This window comes from Gymnoscopelus microlampas, assembly GCF_963454915.1.
Source record: "Gymnoscopelus microlampas genome assembly, chromosome: 1".
Taxonomy (NCBI): domain Eukaryota; kingdom Metazoa; phylum Chordata; class Actinopteri; order Myctophiformes; family Myctophidae; genus Gymnoscopelus; species Gymnoscopelus microlampas.
In genome coordinates, this window is record NC_139962.1 from 28,275,977 (window position 1) to 28,295,257 (window position 19,281).

General features: G+C 40.2%; 1 protein-coding gene across 2 annotated transcripts in view; it reads right to left on the reverse strand.

Annotated features, from left to right (window-relative positions):
- The window catches only part of galnt18b (UDP-N-acetyl-alpha-D-galactosamine:polypeptide N-acetylgalactosaminyltransferase 18b), a 73,074-nt gene extending 59,642 nt beyond the window's left edge, over positions 1–13,432 (reverse strand). The window contains exon 1 of one of the 2 annotated variants that reach the window (XM_084062974.1): positions 12,949–13,432. In XM_084062974.1, coding sequence (XP_083919100.1) covers positions 12,949–13,186 — 238 coding nt within the window. In that variant the 5' untranslated portion in view covers positions 13,187–13,432. Of the gene's footprint in view, positions 1–10,937; positions 11,272–12,948 lie in introns of those variants that run through there. The other variant, XM_084062975.1, reaches the window with a different exon arrangement.
- Between the last annotated feature and the right edge of the window lie 5,849 nt (positions 13,433–19,281).

The window sequence follows — 19,281 nt, forward strand, 5'->3', positions numbered from 1 at the left end:
GGGCGACACTCTTCGCGACTGATGCAAGCCATGAGTCATGACCGTAGACTGACATTCAAAATGCAAATGAGCACGTCATTAATTATGTATTTATTAAAAGAACACCTGGTATTTATGAAATAAACCACTTAAATAGGACCGGAGTTGGCTCTGTACTTGGATCACTTTTTTTACTCTACACCAAATGATACCATTATATTATAACTATAGCGTTAATATAACACTTACACTTTCGTAATTTTAGCACTGCCATTGAGCGTGTATCAAGATGCCTTTGATCATACCAGCAATCTGCTGTAGCGGAAATATTGCAGCTACATCTAAAACAGATCCTTCCTCCTAGTCAAAGCAGCCATGACTTTTCAGACGCTTGAGCAGTGAGGAGATACATACAGTACGCCAGTCAGATCGGAAACAATGGATGACTGCGTAATAGCATAGGCTTATGTTTATTTCATATCTCCTGCTGTAAAACTTTGTGAAAATATCCATAAACATGAAATATTAAGACTTATAAGATCAAGATAAAAAATGAATACAACATAAAGATAGACCCATGCGAGCAAAGGGGTGGAACCAACGTCTGGTTGTGGCAAGTTGACACGTCACATTCAATGCGTCTGAAGCAAGGAGCTCAACATTGGTGAACTTTGACCAGACATCAACCAACAGGAAAGAAGAAGCAAGTTGTTGACCCCCACTTTGCAGGACTTTTGCCTGTAGTTTTCTTTCAGCAGTCCAACCACTCCAACATAAGTCAAACAAACTATACACCAAAAAACTGCCACTGCCCACAATCCGCAAGACAACATTGATAATTGACGCCTTTTACACCTTTTACTCGGCATGCGCTGGCTACTTCCCTTCAGATGCTTACATGTGGCCGAGCCCTCACTGTGCTGCATGCTGAAACATAGAAACACCTAAATGAAACACACACAATTCATGTTATTACCTTCACCAGTGGTTTCCTGTCGAATAGCTGCTGTGAAAAGGATCCACTTACGGCTAAGGACACATTGGAGTTTATCCAGGTGCAAGAGGAATCACAGAAAATAGTGAACCTCAATGGTTCACAGCGTGGCTGCATACCATCAAATTCAAGTCTCACCAGTAGCTCGGTCCTGTCTTGTTCTCAGCCAACTCCATCCCCACATTATGTACCCACACACACACACACACACACACACACACACACACACACACACACACACACACACACACACACACACACACACACACACACACACACACACACACACACACACACACAGTATACAAATTGGTTTATCAGGCCAGATGCCAGTATGAACTGGCCTGCTACAGTATATACTCATTATACTGTACGTAGAGACATGAATACTAAGAGCCTCTGAATGCAAGACCAGGTGGCTGTTATTTCACCTCCAAACTCCTCACTAAGGGTGAAAACGCAAGCTCTAGAGACCAATAAGACTTGGATAATAAGGCTGATGGGACATGGTGGAAAAAGCCTGCCAGCAAATAAATCACGTGGGTAAGGCCAGGAATAACACACAGTTTTTCAGATAATTATGTTGCAGTTTATCTCTTACATTCTTGTATTCTGTTATTCAAATTGAGATGAATGTATTCAACACTTCACATTTCTTGAAAACCACATACTGTAGGGCACTGTTCAGTCAGCCATCAGAGAACGTGCTGAAATTTTTTGAAAAAAAGCTTCCGGCTTGGTACAGTATAAGACGTGGACATTTGGCTAGCTGCCTCTATAAACCAAATCAACCAAACAACCAATTGCAAATGTTCTGCCCAGAAGGCAGCAAGAATGTTTTCAACACAGAAAACAACACTATCCACCAAAGTCCAATGCGCCTATGATGAGGTGTTTTTCACATGATTTTTAACCTGTGAATGATTCATAAGAACAGGTAGGGTTTGATAGATTTACAGCATGTATGCATTTACAATGTAGGGCTGGTCTGGTTCTCAGTACTCTTGAGTAAGCTAGAAGTTGATCTTACTTTTACATTTTACAAAGACAAAATACCTTTTGTTTTACGTTATGAGTTACAGCACTGGTATCACAAGCTACAACTTCTGTTGAGAAATCCATAGTCTCTGAACCAAATTGTTATATAGTTCCGAAATGTAGACTACAATGACAGTTATAATTAGCTTAAAACCATCTGCTGAGTGGGGAGAAAATGAAAGCCCGGTCCTTATCATCACTCTGCAGATGCCCCAGCAAAGCGTATGACGGGGAGTTTTTCATCTGAGTCGGTTTGTTAGCACCTAAGGCCAGGCAGAGAATGGGCGCTGGTTGGTTGCTGATGGCAGCCACTGCCCTCTGTACCAAGCTGGCAATATCCCCCTATCGTGTTTTGTCAGAGCATGCAAGAGCTTTCCAAATGCATTAAACTATTGTGAAAATGGACCTGGGAAACACAGTTTCAGACCTTTTCAGTAAGAGACATCAGTCTTTGCTCTGTTCCTCGAAAACTGGTTGTAGCGTACATGTAGCAAAGCATATGGTTGTACGGGGTAAAAATCGTTTAAGAATGAAGAAAGAAGCCATTCTTAAGAGTCACACTATGATAATACTTGGACTTTTCTCTAATAATCAAGTTAACAGTTTTCTTTTCACTTTAAAAGTTAATCAAATTGAAAATACTGTGTATTGTTACTCAAATCTATCCTTTTGTATGCTCTAATTTAAAACCTTCAAATTTGGGTAAAAACTCAAAACTAAAACAAAAAACACTAAGATAACTTTCTGTTACTAGCAATAATGTGCACAGGACAGTGAGAGCTTGTATCTAGAAGAATTGGGGTCAGAGTAATACCCACACATACAGTCATAAATTGTGCTTACCATCTTCCACTGCAGCAAATAAACGTTAAGCACCTTTAGCAGGGTCCAGTGGATAACAGATAAAGCATTGGAACCATGCTGCTATTGTTCTGCTTTCTGCACAGCCCATTGGAGGCATTGCAGTGCAAATACAAACAGAATTTTGAGTATCACCATTTGGGAGAATGTGTAACAACTGCTTTTCTCCTCAGCATTACCTCTTTAAAACCAATCAGATCTATTTTTATGGTTAGCTTTTGCATTCTAAAGGCAGCTGTGAATATTTGATGGCTTTCACTTGCACGAGGATGAGAGAGAGAGAGAGAGAGAGAGAGAGAGACACCAGAAGGGCTGGTAGAGTGTAGGCTTACTTTCTTCTATAGTATGACCAAAATACGAGTGTGTGATGCAGATGCAATGTAATCAAGAGGTAGAAAATGCTTTGAAGTAATTGAATGAGAAATAATAGACTCAGTAGAAACTTGTAAATTATTTCATAGAAGGGACTTGGGCAAATGAACCGGTCCTATACTGTACCTGTGTGTGTGTGTGTGTGTGTGTGTGTGTGTGTGTGTGTGTGTGTGTGTGTGTGTGTGTGTGTGTGTTTTATAAATGTTACATATTTAACACAATTATTTATTGACTTCACATGATGTGTGGAAAAACATGGGTGAGTCATAATATTAGACTGTACTGTACATACTTGTCTCAAAAATATAAACATGTTTTTCCAAATATCTATAAACTATCCCACCTTCATAGTGTGTGTCGTAATTGTGGATATCTCTACAACATAGACCTGTATTTTCAATTAGTCTATGAGGCAGTGGGAGACACAGCAGAGCAAATTTTTTATCTGTCCATGACCTGAGTGAAAAAAAGATAGATGACCACAATTTACTCATGAAATGAGTTTATGTTGCCTGTGCACATAAAACCCTCCCAGAATGTTATTTCCCAAAAGATGTTCTGCAAATTCAAAGAATATTCCCATGTAAAACCATATATTCATGCAAGCATCATATAATTAGAAATGCCAGCCCAACAATCAGTAAAATCATCCATCCATTCAAATGTGTCATTCTGAATGAATTTGTAACTCTGATAGTGTAGTACAAATGTAACCAAAAACGGACCCTCTTTGGTTACATGTATACACTTTGGACGGATTATGAACAGGGTCAATGCATTCTTAAGATTCTTTGTTTGTATTTAAATACTGTAAGCTTTTTCTCCTCAGCATTACCTCTTTAAAACAGACCTGATCTAAATCTGATCTATAGACTGTAAATCATGTTACTCACGCTAAAAGAAGGGCCCTGTGAGTCTTGATCAAATCCCTGTCAACACTGAACACTGTAGTGCTCGGGTGGCTCAGTGATAAAGTGCCCACCCACCACTGCGGAGGCTCAGTGTCGCATCCGGCTTTGTCGATCGTCTAGACGAACACTATTGGCCCGTGTTTGGGGGAGGGAAGCCGGGCAGGGAGGGTGATATTTGTCATTGCACGTAGTCCTACGCGCTGGGGCGACACCCCTTAGGAGGGAGTGTTGGGATCTCTATGGCTCTACATCCTCCCAGTGGGGGCTCCTCATTACTGGCAGGTGAGCCAGTAGGATACAACAGCAGTGACAACATACAAATATGTGTGGCATTAATTAATTATTAATTAATTAGGAATTAATTGGCATCCCACCTAAATTGGGGTGAAAAGCAAATAAATAAATAAATGAACACAGAAGATCTTACTGAGTAGCTTATATTTCCTACTTATTATCTGGGGTGCCTATCCACAGACAACTATCAGATAACTATCATCATATGCAATGTAAAAATCACACCCTGTGTGAAGGTAGCGGCGCCTTTGATACATTTTGTCATCGATATGTGTTTATAATGTGTTTATAGCCACGTGTCACGTGAAGCTTGACCAATCACTTTGTTGACGTGTCTGACCAATCAGAACGTCGACGGTGAACACGGACAAAGTCAGGTATAGAGCAGGATCCGCTCTATACCTTTATAGCGCCGCTAGAAATCACACCCAGTGTGAAGTGAGCGGTGATATTTATGAGTTATTAATTTCATCATGCATCTCGGTAGCCAATCACAGCACGTCCTGCGAGGTGACGTGCTTACATTTTTTACATTATCATTAATTTCATCATGCGTCTCGCTAGCCAATCACAGCGCGTCTGCGAAGTTTGAAGTTAATTTCATCATGTGTCTCGCTAGCCAATCACAGCACGTCCTGCAAAGCTTAGCCTATGGGCGTGTTTTCCACAGCATGGCGTCACAGCGAAAGACACATTTTCACGACGGAAAGAAAATCTTTCGCCACGGATGGGTCCTAAACCCTCTTATAGGAGCAGTTGCACCGCTCAAAAATGATGATGTTTCTTTTAATTTACAAAGTTACGGTAAGAAAGTTACGGTAAGTCTGAAGGATCTCCTTGCCTACAGGTGTATGGAGCTGTGCAACAACAACTAACAGCAGGAGTCTTACTTTGCAACCATACTGAACTTAAGTTTCCGGAAGAATAATTAAAATAGACAGGGTGATAAGTGAAGTTAGTATTTCACCATCCAGCGGGTGTAAAATAATAATCTACACAGTTCCCTGCTCACCAGCATGCATGGGAGACTGCAGTACAGTGCTACATTGTCAAGTTCCAGGACTTTGCCTGAGTTTACTCATAACTCCTTACAGATTCCCTCTCCACTCCTTTTGATTAATAAGCAATTATGTCCTATTGCGTCTAATTAGTATGTCAAGCTCAAAGTATAGGAGAAACTTAAAAGTGGCTTGTCTGTAATTAACAGCTCAATACAGCTATGGCTTATATAAGTGTGTATGTGCGTGCATGGGTCTGTCTGTGTGTGTGTGTGTGTGTGTGTGTGTGTGTGTGTGTGTGTGTGTGTGTGTGTGTGTGTGTGTGTGTGTGTGTGTGTGTGTGTGTGTGTGTGTGTGTGTGTGTGTGTGTGTGCGCGCGCGCGTGCGTGCGTGCGTGCGTGCGTGCGTGCGACAGAGAGAGAGAGAGGGGTATTAATATGAGTTGAGCAAGGGAGGAAGAGATGAAGTGAGCGAGATACTGATAAATCATTTATATAGTTCAAGAACACTTAAACTGTGACATTTTACATTTTTTTTATTTTACCATGAATGTCTGAGGGCCACAGCATTATTAAGTCAATCCACATACTGCAACTGAATGGGATTTACGTTAAGTATAACTTCTCTAATCCTTAAACAGGTCACTTCTCTGTGTTTTTATCACTTTACCCAGGCTTTTATATTTCCTGGGTGAGGGGAAGAGAGGACACAGAGGGTGGTAAATATGTAATATATATTATCTATAATCATCCCATGGGCTGATAACTGTTACTAAAATAAGGCTATGGATATTTGATAAACAAATGATCGCCCGGGCATTCGTTTTTGCCCTCGGCAACCAACCTTGGACCCGGCTTAATCGGTCGGCAGCTACGGCTCAGCCTAGTTGGCCTACCTCGGGCAACAAACGAATGCCTGAGTGATAATTCATACGCAGCAATGAATAAATAATAAATAACCACTGGGAACAGAATGTGAGAAGAAACCATACATTATGATGGAACATCTTAATTAGGGTTAATGATGATGAATATCATAAGGCCGCCGTGTTAGTTCCTTTCTGTCTCTAAGGCAGTCTCCAACAGAGCAAGTCCCTGACATCTACAGCAGGATCAAATCCCTGGATTAATATAAATCAAGACGTATGTGGTAACAGATGATTCAATCAAGAGAGATACTCTAAGCCAGAGCCATTTATCTTTTAGACAGACAGTTCTGCTTAGGACTTCAAAAGCTTTCCTTTTTCAAAATCAATATTTTTCATTTTCTGCCTTGTTTCAGTCAAAATGCTATTCACTTAATTAAATACGTCATTGAATTAGAATACCATGACAGTGCTTTCTTTTTGCATCTGCTTTCATGTTCTTCCTCCACATATAGAGTAGCTTTGTGTCCTATAAATCTGCTGTGTGAAGTGAACACGCCACACCTCCCATGCATAAGAGCGGCTCCAAGCAGGTGGCAGGCTGGCAGCTGGGTGAAAAAACTGCATTCAATGCAGGCAGTAGTGCATTCCACTGCAGTACTAACACAGAGTGAGCGGCACGGTCCTGATAAGTTTGCCTCTGTGTTAAATAAGCTGCCCCACACTGGCTAAGTGTGCGCGACTGGTGACGTGGATCGATAATTAGGCTGGCCAATGCCAGCTACCAGCTGCCAACACAGGTTTCTTAACTGAACGTATATGCTCAAAACATTCTCCACATGCAGGATAAAGAGAAATGAAAAGCATTTATTATAAAGCCTAGATCTTTAAAAGAGCCTATATGTTTCGACCACTGTAGATCTTTTGTCAGGGCTATATTTCCACATGCATTTGGGAATACAGACATTGACAGTAGGGTGACCTCAATTTGTACTGCAGCTTCTTTTTTAACCATGGGGAGTTTCGTTATGACCCCTGAATAGCATTAGACATACTTTACTGTCGTCAGACTAGTCTCCCTCTGCATATTTCCTCCATGCAATTTGCCTTTTTGCTGTGTACTTTTTTCCTCTTTTTTCCTTATCCTCGCTTTGACAAAGATACATTTACATCTGTGGTGGAACCAAATGTGAAGAATCTGTTTAAAGACTTTAAGAGTTAAGCAGTCTGAAATTCTAATTCTATGTATTTTATAAATATCTTTGAGCTCCTAGAATTTCTCTAGAATATGGAAATAATTTAGAATAATATCTGTACTGTGAAAAGCATACAGTCTGAAGATGTGACGATAAAAGTTCATCGTTCATCATGATGAAAACGCTCACAATAATCATATCAAGGAGATTTATTTATCGTGAAATTGTCCTCCTATACTGGGATCAATTTGCTTTTGCCGAGTTGCATATAACACTCTATACTTAAACGGATATGTAAACGCTCTTTTTCACTCGACAACACGTCAGCTATTTTTGGCAGATTTTCCCCCTAGAATATGGATCCTTGGGTGCAAGTGGTTAACAAAAGTGCCATTTTTAGAGTTTTAAGCATATTTTGAATTTTGATTATCACGATAATATCGCTAATCGCAATTATTTTTGGCCACAATAATTGAATCGTCTCATACCTAACACAGTCACAGTCGGATTTAGGAACTGATGAAAATGGGTAATATATAGGGGTATATTGGCAGTACAGTGCAAAAATAACACATTTTACTAGACATGTACCGTTTATTAAAAATGATCGCTGACAACCTCTTGAATGGAGAAAACACTTGCTAAAGCATTAAACATGTAGCCTTATTTATTCAGATCCTCAACATGTTTTTGCCCTCTGGAGTGAGAGTAATTAATTGTTTTCATTACCAAATATTCTCCAGTGCATTTGTGTGCCAGCCATTCAATGATTATTTGATTTGTTCCGAGTTAATAAAGGCTCTGGATATATTTTTTTCTTACATTTCATACTTTTTAAATGTTATACAAGCTGCAAATTGCAAGTGCTGACATGGTTCAGGCTTAGAGTAATTCTATTGAAGGTGGTTCATGATGAATATACAACAGTTACACACCCAGGCTTACATTAACACTGTGCGTGCGTGCGTGCGTGCGTGCGTGTCTGTGTGTGTGTCTGCTGTGTCTCTGTGTGTGTGTGTGTGCGTATCTGTGTTTTTCATGTAATGATGGCATATAAGCAGAATGAACACTTATACTCTACCCTAACCCTGCAAAAATGCTTAGTTGGAAAGCACTTGAACACTTGATGAGGTATTTTTACTTACAATAATACATAACCACTACCATTCTCCACTACCAACAGACCAACATAATAATCCCATTCCCACAAAGGGTAATGAAATAGAAACAGAGATACACTTCTACACAGTTTCTACCTTATTACAATAACATAATTTCTGTGGGTCTTTCAGCTGATCTCCAATCTGCTGAAGTAATTAACTCCAACCAGATATTTTATGGCAAAGGTGGTACAAGACAGATCGAAACTGCTCAATCACCTTTAGACAGAAACTGGTGCCTGTGTAATGTAACGAATCAGCCCTGAATACAGATTTCTCTCTTGGATTCGCCAATTATTTCTATTAAGAGTGCAGCTATTCAATGCAAAATATTTAAATTTCTGCCATAATATGACTGATATGTATCCTTTAAGAAACAACAGCCATATTGACTACATTTAAAACAGGAAGCTTTTTGCTTTACTTTCCATTGCACTACATATTTTTTGTAGGAGCATGAGTATAAATTCCGTAAGTCACTTCCCGTTACTGTCTTACTCCTCAACTCCTCTGTTAGTTTTACTGGATAACAACATCAGCTGAATGACAAAAACTTGAAATCAAGAAATAATTTTGAGTGCTTGCTCTCGAAGCTGACAGGACCTCAGCTTCAAAGGCAAACACTCACTAATGATTTAGCAAGCGTTTCCATTGATTTGGTAGTTCAATATGCTTGAGGCCATCTTGTGACTTGTCATTACAATCTGCTAAATTAGCTGTTGTAATGAACAACTGGTGTCTTGGCCATTGAGGCGAAATATTCTATTCTTAGAGAACATCAGACCAAGTCAAGGCACCAGCAGCACCTTTCATTTTCACCTCAAAGCTGATCTCTGAACGATTTCCAAACACACATCAACTCAAAATATTATCATGAAAATACTATCAAGAATGCACGCTTCGGAGGAAACAGAATATAAATTAAATAGAAAATATAGAAAATGTAAAGTCCATCTAATTTCAGGCTGTTGTCGAGTGAGGTATGATTGGTGTACTCTACTGTATGTATCTCTTTTATAAACTTTACTTTAAGCTAGTTGTTTTCAGCACAGTCTTTGGCAAACCAGAGAGTGCAGCAACAGCCCTCATGGTGGGCGTGTGTGAACTTGTCTGCTATCCAACAGATTTTCATTCATTGACTAGGCCTACACCTGATACAAGAAACTGTTCATCAGGCGTTTGAGCTGCTGCTAGATTAGCTTTCCACTCTGAAAGACTGAAATCTGTAAACGCCTGATTTGATTTTGTACTTTGTCATGATGGTGCCGCTCGCAGGAAAATACTAATAGCAGATCTACAAGCTCACCGTGCATTGCGATCCGCCGTACAACGAAGTACTATAAATTAAGCATAAGCCCGAGCTTCATGAAATAGTTAAAAGAAAGAATATTTTTGTCTTATCCCTTAAGTACCTAGTTGACACCAGAAACATTTCTATGACTGTCCATGGTGAGCCAGCTGCAGTAAATGTTTCATTCCACACTGTACAGTAATGCCCACTGGTAATTCATGTACATGGGGCATCAAGTCCAATAACTCTGTTTGCAGTGCATATACAGTATGTGGCTACATGCATTACAGCGCTGTCTATGGAAACCCTGGAAGCCAGAATACAGTACATTAGTGAAGAGTAGGGCTGCAAGGATCAATTATTTTCTTAGCAATTATTCTATTGATTACTTTTTTGATTAATTTAATAATCTTGGAGCTTTTTTTTCTAATTATTATTTTCTTAATATATTAACCGCTTTTTCTCTTTTTTAAATAAATTAATTGGATTACGTCGATTAACTGAAGAGCAAAAGAGCAAGCAAAATATTTTCCTTTTCCTGCATTGATTTCTCATGGACAAAATGATAACATTTCCCCTTGACCACAAGACTTTCTTATGCTACTGTAGCAACAAGATGAAAAAGGAGGGGATGTTATTTTTAGAGACATCCAAGTCAGCTGTTGACACCAATTCTCAATGTCATTTATCCTCACTTACATTATAGACTCTAATGAAGGCAGACTCATATCAAACTGCTCCATTTTGACAGTCTAGTGTGATTAAAGAGCATTATACACCCAAAGAACAATTGTACCCACTAAGTCAAGACGCACACAATATACTTCAGAAGAAAGTTTGCCAGTTAGATTCTCCTGACGTACTAATCACCAACAGCACTCCTTAAAATTCCTTGAAGGTGATTCATTCTGTTATGTAGGGTTACAACAAATATTACATTTTGGAAAGTTAAACTGATACTACAAATTCCTCTCTTACCACTATTTGTAGCTGACTCAATAACCAACCGTGTTCACAAGGTTCCTTGGTTCGATCCTGCAGGAGACCTATGTTGTCGTGTATTCTTTCCTTTTTCAGCTATCCTTTCAAATAAAGAAAACCTCACCCTAAAAAATGAATCTGCCGAGTCAGAAGAATATGTTCTTTAAGAATAATTCATGTGTGAAATACAACTTTATCTGTTCCAGTTACATATATTACCGTTGTGTACTTTTCATCCTAAGCTTTAAAAGAGATCTAATCCCATATTTTCAAACAAATACAGTTCAAACATGTCTTTTGAAGGTGAAGCAGCAATGGCGGTGGCACCTTGACAGAGTTCCGTCCACACTAGAAGCCTCTTGATGCCAAACAGTGAAATTCAGAGCTGGCTCCAGCTGGAATGTTTACTCAGGCTTAGCACACAGCCTTGTTGCTCAAAACAGCATGAGTATGTTTCTGTCTGCATGTAACTTCTGTAGGTGCCCAGTGCCATTTCTGATTGGAACACTCACACAATGAGACCCCTTGTGATGACAAGAACAGCTCTGATAATGGCAAAAAAAATAAAAATAAATAAAACTGTGAGCGCTCGTGTTACCAAGTAACTGTATGCTATAGGTGATGGAAAGGCCTGAGGGAAGAGAATTCCAGACATTCTCAAGAGCAAGGTACCAATGAAAGTGTAAGAAGACTATTCGCAAACCTGTCACAGTGAGGCCAGTGCTGGACTAAACATGATGGGTTTTAAATTTTAATGTACCACCAGTGAGGTGTTTGCAACCAAAAGAGCTGCCTTAGTGTATCTTTTCAAGCTGTCCTGGTATTGAAAGTTTCTGAATAGAAATAAAGGAATATGCAATGAGATGTTCTAACCTTTAAGAGCTTCACTGCCAGCACAAAGAATGTTTGTACAGTAGTAGCCCAAAAATATGCAGATTTATGTATTTAGAGTCAGAGTGCAGAGAGACAGCCTCGAGTGAACTACAAAGCTTTGCAGCGCATATTTCAGAAAGGGGTATTCTGATTTCTGTATAACCAATATAACAAAGTTAGAGAGACAATAGCCCTGGATCAAGACTATCATAGATATATTTTATCAAGTCTGACTTTTACTTTCGTATCATATTCAAATGTCAAAATCGATAAAATACATCTATATGATAGTCTTGATCCAAGGCTAGAAATTCCAAAAGAGCAAAACTGGTTAGTGGGATAATGTGCCAGGATGCTGGCTAGAGATGGATGGATATGTTCTGTTTTCATTGTCCTCTAAACATATCCCCTAGACAAGCTAAGCAAGCACCCCCTCAGAGAGTCAAAGCAGTTCCAGGACTTTCTAAATCGAGCCACTCAACGCACCTTACAGTACAGTACATACAGTACAATACAGTTACTACAGTCCAGTCACTACAGACAGTACAGTACACTGTTACTTTACTACAGTACAGTACAGTAGCCTACAGCAGTGACTCAACCTTTTCAGGACACAACCCCCCAATATAATCATATTTGAACTGGGGACCCCCCACCCTGACAAGCACTTGGAATTGTAGGAGTTGAGGCATTCAATTAGTTTGACTCTGTTCCACTGATAAATATTGTGAAAATAGCAGATCTACAAGCTCACAACGCCAATGTTTGACCAGTTTTTATAGTATATTGTGTTGATTACTTTTGATGCAGTAATGTCTTTTTGCTGTCTGTTTTCTTTTCTTTTCGTTTTTTAGCTATTAAAATGGTCTTAAAAGTCCTTAAATGGTCACTTTATTGTCCCCCCCGGGGGGAAAAATCATGTTGGGACCCTCCTGGGGGTCCCGAACCACCGGTTGAGAACCACTGGCCAAACAGTAGCCTACACTACACCCCTACAGTACCACTTCTTGCAATTGAAAAATTCGCAGCCAAAAAGTGTAAGTGCCTGAAAGGATCAACTGTGACCAGGTGACGACAAGGTGTGTATGTATGGTATCCTTATGGCGGCTAAACAGAGCTAAAATGATGACCTTACCTTGTATGTGCTGGTTGACCACATTCTCCAGTCGGTCCAGCCTCTCAATGATCCGGAGCGTGTCGCCCTTCTTGTCACTCTCTAACTTTTTCTCAGGCATCGGCAAAGGGACTTTGATGTACACATTCGCGATGTAATTAGTAACCCATCCTACGTACAGCAGACACACGATATTAGTCATGCCACTCAGGATCACGCATGTGGACACCAAAGTTTTAGTTCTTCTGGTGCAAGCCATGCCGATCTCATCCCTCCATACAGTACAGCAATATTCCGTTTAACCAGAGGACAAGGCGACAATGAATAACAACAACCTGGAATGTAGTTATTGTAGGAGAGTCGATAATAATTCCTGCAATCATGCAGCTCTGCAGTCCCAGTCTTCGATGGATGTCAAATGGTGTCGGTTTGACTATTTGCGAATGTGTCAAATATCTACAGGTAAGTCGCGCTGCCTGTTTCGCTCCATTGCAATGAGCCGCTGTCCTGCTCCAGCTCAATGTGAGGATGAAGGAAACACGCCAAGCGCTATGTATTCTGCTCGGTTGCCAGAAGTCTCGCCCCAAAACACGCTCGCCCCCATTTCTTTCGCGGCCCCCAGCGGTTCTTATATTCTTATCTATATCTTGTAGTATTTTTGAGTGGTGCCAACCACTCCTATATCTGACTTTGTCTGTGTGTGTGTCCGTCCGTATGTCCAAAAAACAAACATTGATGACAACATCAATACAGGGCTCATCAAAGGCACCACTCTCTTCACACAGGGTGTGATTTTTTTTACTGAGGATAAGAGGTTAGAAATAAGGTTAGGCACCGTTTTACTGAGGTTAAGTTTAGGAATAAGGTTAGGTTTAGGTATAGTTTACCAAATTATACGTTTATAGGATTACGGTTAGGTTTAGGGTTTAGGCCCTGGTCCAGAGCATTAGTGAGTTCTCTCTATAGGCTCTATGCACAGCATAGCTCTATCACTTCCTTCCTAGGTGTTACCAATCATACTAATGAAGGCTCTGTTCCATTTAGTGTAGCACAGTGATTTCCACGACCCCCATAACTCTGAGAGTGTACAAATGGAACCAAATGGACTCCATTTGGCTCCATTTGTACACTCTCAGAGTTACACACCCGTAAGGGGCCATTTGGAAGCCCATGAGGGTCCCTGGACCCCAACTTTAGACCCACTGGTGTAGCAGAGTGTTTCCAGTGAGCCAACATGCACACAATATCAGCACCCTGACTCTGTTTGACCAGAATGGAACAGAGCCTTCATTAGTATCATTGGTAACACCTGTGAATGTCTTCATAATATGGCTGCTGTGAATAGAGCCTATTGCCCTGCCAGGCACGCTGCTCTGCTCATAGACCGAAAATTACACTGCTGTGCGAGGTCTCCGTCTTTAGCCAAAATAAACAAAACTACTTCGCTACTCACCGAAACAGGCTGTTTTGTGTTGCCCTCTACTCTACAGATCTGTTCAATGGTAATTTATATTGACCAGATCTGTAGAGGGCGCAGCGGAGTACTTAAAATAATTTCCGTCTGGCGGACATATTTTATTTTCTGCCCCTAAAGTGTATTATACAGAGAAGGTGGGGTCCTGAGAGGCTTCCCAAATACTTTCAACGACACAAAACAGCCTTTGTTTCGGTGAGTAGCTAAATATTTTTGTTCATTTTTACTTAAGACGTTGACCTTGCACGGTAGTGGAATTTTCGGTCTATGAGCAGAGCAGCGCGCCTGGCAGGGCGTTAGAGAGAGCTTACTAACGCTCTGGACCAGGGCTAGGTTTAGGCATAGTTTACTTAAGTTACGTTTAGGAATACCAGGTGGCAACCTTTCCGAGGTTGCCGGATTTGCCCCGGGGTGACTGTGTTTTGGGGCGAGCATTTTAGTATTCTTCTGCTCTGCTGAAGCCTGTAACTGTATGCATTCACTTGCGCATTGATTCACTGACAATGTGGGTGGTTAAGAGTCCATATCCTCAGGTGATTAAAATACCAACTAATATAATAATACATAAAAATGATTAATAATGTTACATATAGCTTACCCTTAAAATTATACATTTTTCTTTGAACAGAAACCTGTTCACCAAATCTGATTGCTTTTATTGTTGTTTTGTTTCTTTGTTTCTTTTAGTTTGTTTTCATCCAAAAATAGGCCAATTACATTTTGTATAACGTTGATAAGCTTTGGGTTGTGGAACTAATGGGAAGAGTACAAGACTAATAGGACTATGCTACCTGATGATGATGTAATACTTAAGTAAGCCACAAGATAGAGACAATGGGACTTCATTGCACGGTGTGGTGGGTAGCTATACAATCCATAAGATCTAGTCATTTTGTGAAATAGAAGATGCTCGTGAGACAAAATGTTATCCTTCTCACCATGGATACTAGCCCCTACGGAACCTCTCCCTCCGCTGTATAGCTCCGAGGGCTATACAGCGGAGGGAGAGGTTCCGTCGGAGCTACATGGATACCAGAGACGCTGACAGGCCTATTGGCTACTGAATAGATTCATTTTAGAAGATGTGTTAGAAAGGCTTATCTCATGTCATGTTACTGTATATGCCATTACCTACACGACCTAATAGGTCACAATATATTTTCTCGGCCTTTAACATTGCAGAGACACATAACATCACATTCACAATCACTTCATTCCGACATGAACTCTGCTGCTGCACTGGGGCGCCGATAACGTTGGACAACATACACCCGATGTTTGCTTCATAGGCTCTAGCCGTTGATTGTTTCAATAAAACCATATTTGATAGACATGAGTATCACCTACATGTTACTGATTATAAAGAATGTTATATTATTGTAATCCATCCCTTATTTCCTGCGCAATGGATGAATAAAACTGAAGTGTGTAATTCGGAGAGCATGGCATCGCATGCAGCACAAATTGTCTTGAATTAATTAAGGAATTGACACTCTCACTTCTGCTGATTATAGGAAAATTAGAATCACGGAGATTCTTTGAGAATTAGGAGAGAGGGAGACCTCGACTGTTGTGCGCCCTGCCGACTACAGACATGTCCATTGCAGACACTCTACCAATCAAATTTGGCACAGCGGGTGGTTTTAGAATTCGCTATGCACTTTCCCAAACGTGTGTGGGCAAGATAGCAATTTTAGCGCAACAACACGCTCACATGCACACCTCCAGGCAAATACTAGGGACAGTGCCAGCTCCCTTGTGCATAATTCACGGGTAGCGGGTAATGCCAACGGGTAAGGCACCAGCGAAAATAGGGCCCTCAATCTTTTGAGTTGCATCCTAAGGGATGTAGCACAAATGCATGTGTAGGCCTATTATTGTGTGGATCTGCCTTTCTTTCTTTCTTTCTTTCTTTCTGTCTTTCTTTAAGTAGATTTTTCAGGTTTATAATACCATTGGAGACCAGATGTTAATTTAATCCAATTTGTACTGCTCAGAATGCTCTTTCATACTTACACTCAGTTTTGAGGCACAAGGCCACTTGATATTAATTGCCCCTGTAGATCCCCTTTGCTTTTATGAGATGGCTATTGAGTTTCAAGTTGTATAATCTTATGCGATTTTAATTTGGTAAATTGGTATCTGCATCAACAGAGCAAGGCCTTTTATGAATGTCTTTGGTCCCAATTCATGTTATTCCCTAGCCCTCTAAATACGAGGCAGAGTGAAGACTCAATTATATGGCATAACAGCTAATTTTCCTATCTGCTGAAAATAAAGTCTTGGTGTTGAAAAGTCTCTGAATGTTGTCTGTTTTTGTAGCTGTGCTCACAATACTTAATTTTCTATTTGTAGCTGATTGAACATCTGCTCTCAATATCTTAAGCTGCATCTGATCAGCTTTTGATTGTACCTATGGGAATGGTACAGTATTCCGTGTTCATATCTCTATAGAAGTCATTTCATAATGTGTTTGCAATTTGTTACCGTAGTTCATTATGCGGTATGGTTCCATCTGTTAGAACAATCTGAAACAACAAAAAGGTAATGCAACCACTTTTCAATGTAGGGTCATTTTTCAATGTCATCTGCGTTAGGCGATTGCTCTAATAGCCTTGGTCATTAAATTTCCCTGCGTGAGATGAAAGGTTGATGGTGTTACAATTCTATTATATCCAATGACAAAGGAAATCATAAATCAATGGGATTATGACAGAACCTTTCTCCATACTATTAAATACAGCAAGTCTATTTTAGTATGGGAAAAACAACACACACACTCTCACTCTCTGACTCTCTCTCTCACACACACACACACACACACACACACACACACACACACACACACACACACACACACACACACACACACACACACACACACACACACACACACACACACACACACACACACACACACACACACACACACACACACACACACACACACACACAGTCTCTGTATATCAACAGTATCTGACTGCCTTTTCAGAGAAAAAAAGCTGTTGAATCTCCCTTCTTTTTCCGGCCAGCCAGTTGTGAGCTTGATTAGCGAGAGCACAGACAAAATCTGTAAACGGAATTGACAACATGAGATTGTCTTTTATGCAATAGATGCAAACCTATCTAACAACATTAAATCAATGTTAGGGCATCATTAATTATTTCACATTACTTTTGTCAGGAAAGATGTGTGACTTTTATTGAATTCATCAATTTCCTCATAATCTAGAGTTACTAACAAACAACCTCTGGTCTTGTCCTCTGCCCTACAGTATGTCCTCAGCAGAAGTCATTCATGGGAGAATGAGGCTGGTTCCTCAAATGATCAATGAAAGAGCGTCCTGCACCATTCGTCTTGGCTAACAGGCATGCATAGTGTGCAGGTTGTCTTTATGATTTACAGGGAGAGAATGCTTTTAGTGTAAGGTTACTTGGATGTCTAGAAAATGCATATTTCATTTAGTCAGTGAAAATCAATATTGCTCGATGACTCCTGTAACATTATGCTGTCAGCTATTCCTTGAGAATCCACTGAATGGCAGTACACAGGGTTTGTACTATAGGATGTTAGAATATTGATTCAACAATCACTATGATCAAAATATCTAATATATAAAGTAGATATACACAGTGTGTGTGTGTGTGTGTGTGTGTGTGTGTGTGTGTGTGTGTGTGTGTGTGTGTGTGTGTGTGTGTGTGTGTGTGTGTGTGTGTGTGTGTGTGTGTGTGAGAGATATTTCCTCTATAAGGGACAAGTGGGCACAAACCATACCAGGAAAATGCCCCCCATGAGTATAACAGAGCCACCACACACCCTCACTGTAAGGGTCAAACATTCAGGCCTGTACCTTTCCTTTGGTCTACACTACACATGCATTTTCCCACTTGTGGAGAATATGGTGAAGGATGACTCATCTGACCGGGGTGCTCCTTCCATTCCGACATCTCACCACTCCGACTAGTGGCTTCCGCGTGCGGTTAAGGTTAGGGTTAGGGTTAGGTATAGGGTTCGTCAACGTCGGAAAGGCGACATGTCGGAAAGGAGAAATGCACCCCATCTGACCATATAACTTGTTTCCACATCTCGGTAGACCAGTGCCTATGCTTGTTTTTACGCCTTTTTACTCTCAAATGTGCAGGTAGGGATACAATAACATCCCCTCTCTATGTTGTAGTTGTCGATAGTTTGTTCTTGCTGACACAATCTGATCAAATTGAGCAATGGCATTCTCAGTCACCTGAGAATGAGTTGTTCTTCTGTTTTTCCTTAGACATTGCAGTAATACATGAGCATCACAATCAAATTGTGTGCATTCAACCACAATTTCCAATCCTATTTACTGATGCCTTTCCCACAGATCAAAATGCAGATGTCACTTTGGTAACGGTTCTTATTGAATCACTAGCCAGTTGAGTAGTCTTTGTGACTGAAGCCCCTGCCACCCATGCCCAAATAACAAACCCTCTTTTCCAATTTCCTTTAATTTGTCACCCATATCTTTCATCATGTTTTTCTTTTTTATAGATCCTTTTGATGTAGTGGTGTAGGTTTTGTCGCTGCTGCTTAAAAAACAAACAAACAAAAACATTTGTTTTTCTTTTAATAGAGTTGACCTACTGTATGCCTTTCAAGCAGCAAGCACTCTTCATTGTATTATTATTTTCTCTGATAGAAAATATTGAACAGATAGAATTCTCTATGGGCTTTGACCAATCTGTGGTTCCCCGGATGATTATGTCCAGCGGTGCAAATCCTTGAAATGATTGTAATGGTTTCCTGTCAACCTTGTCAAGAATAATGCAAACACAATCTATTACCGGTTTTCCTTTTCGGCTGTAGTAAACTTGCTCATAAAGGTTTTTTTCTTTTTTTCTTT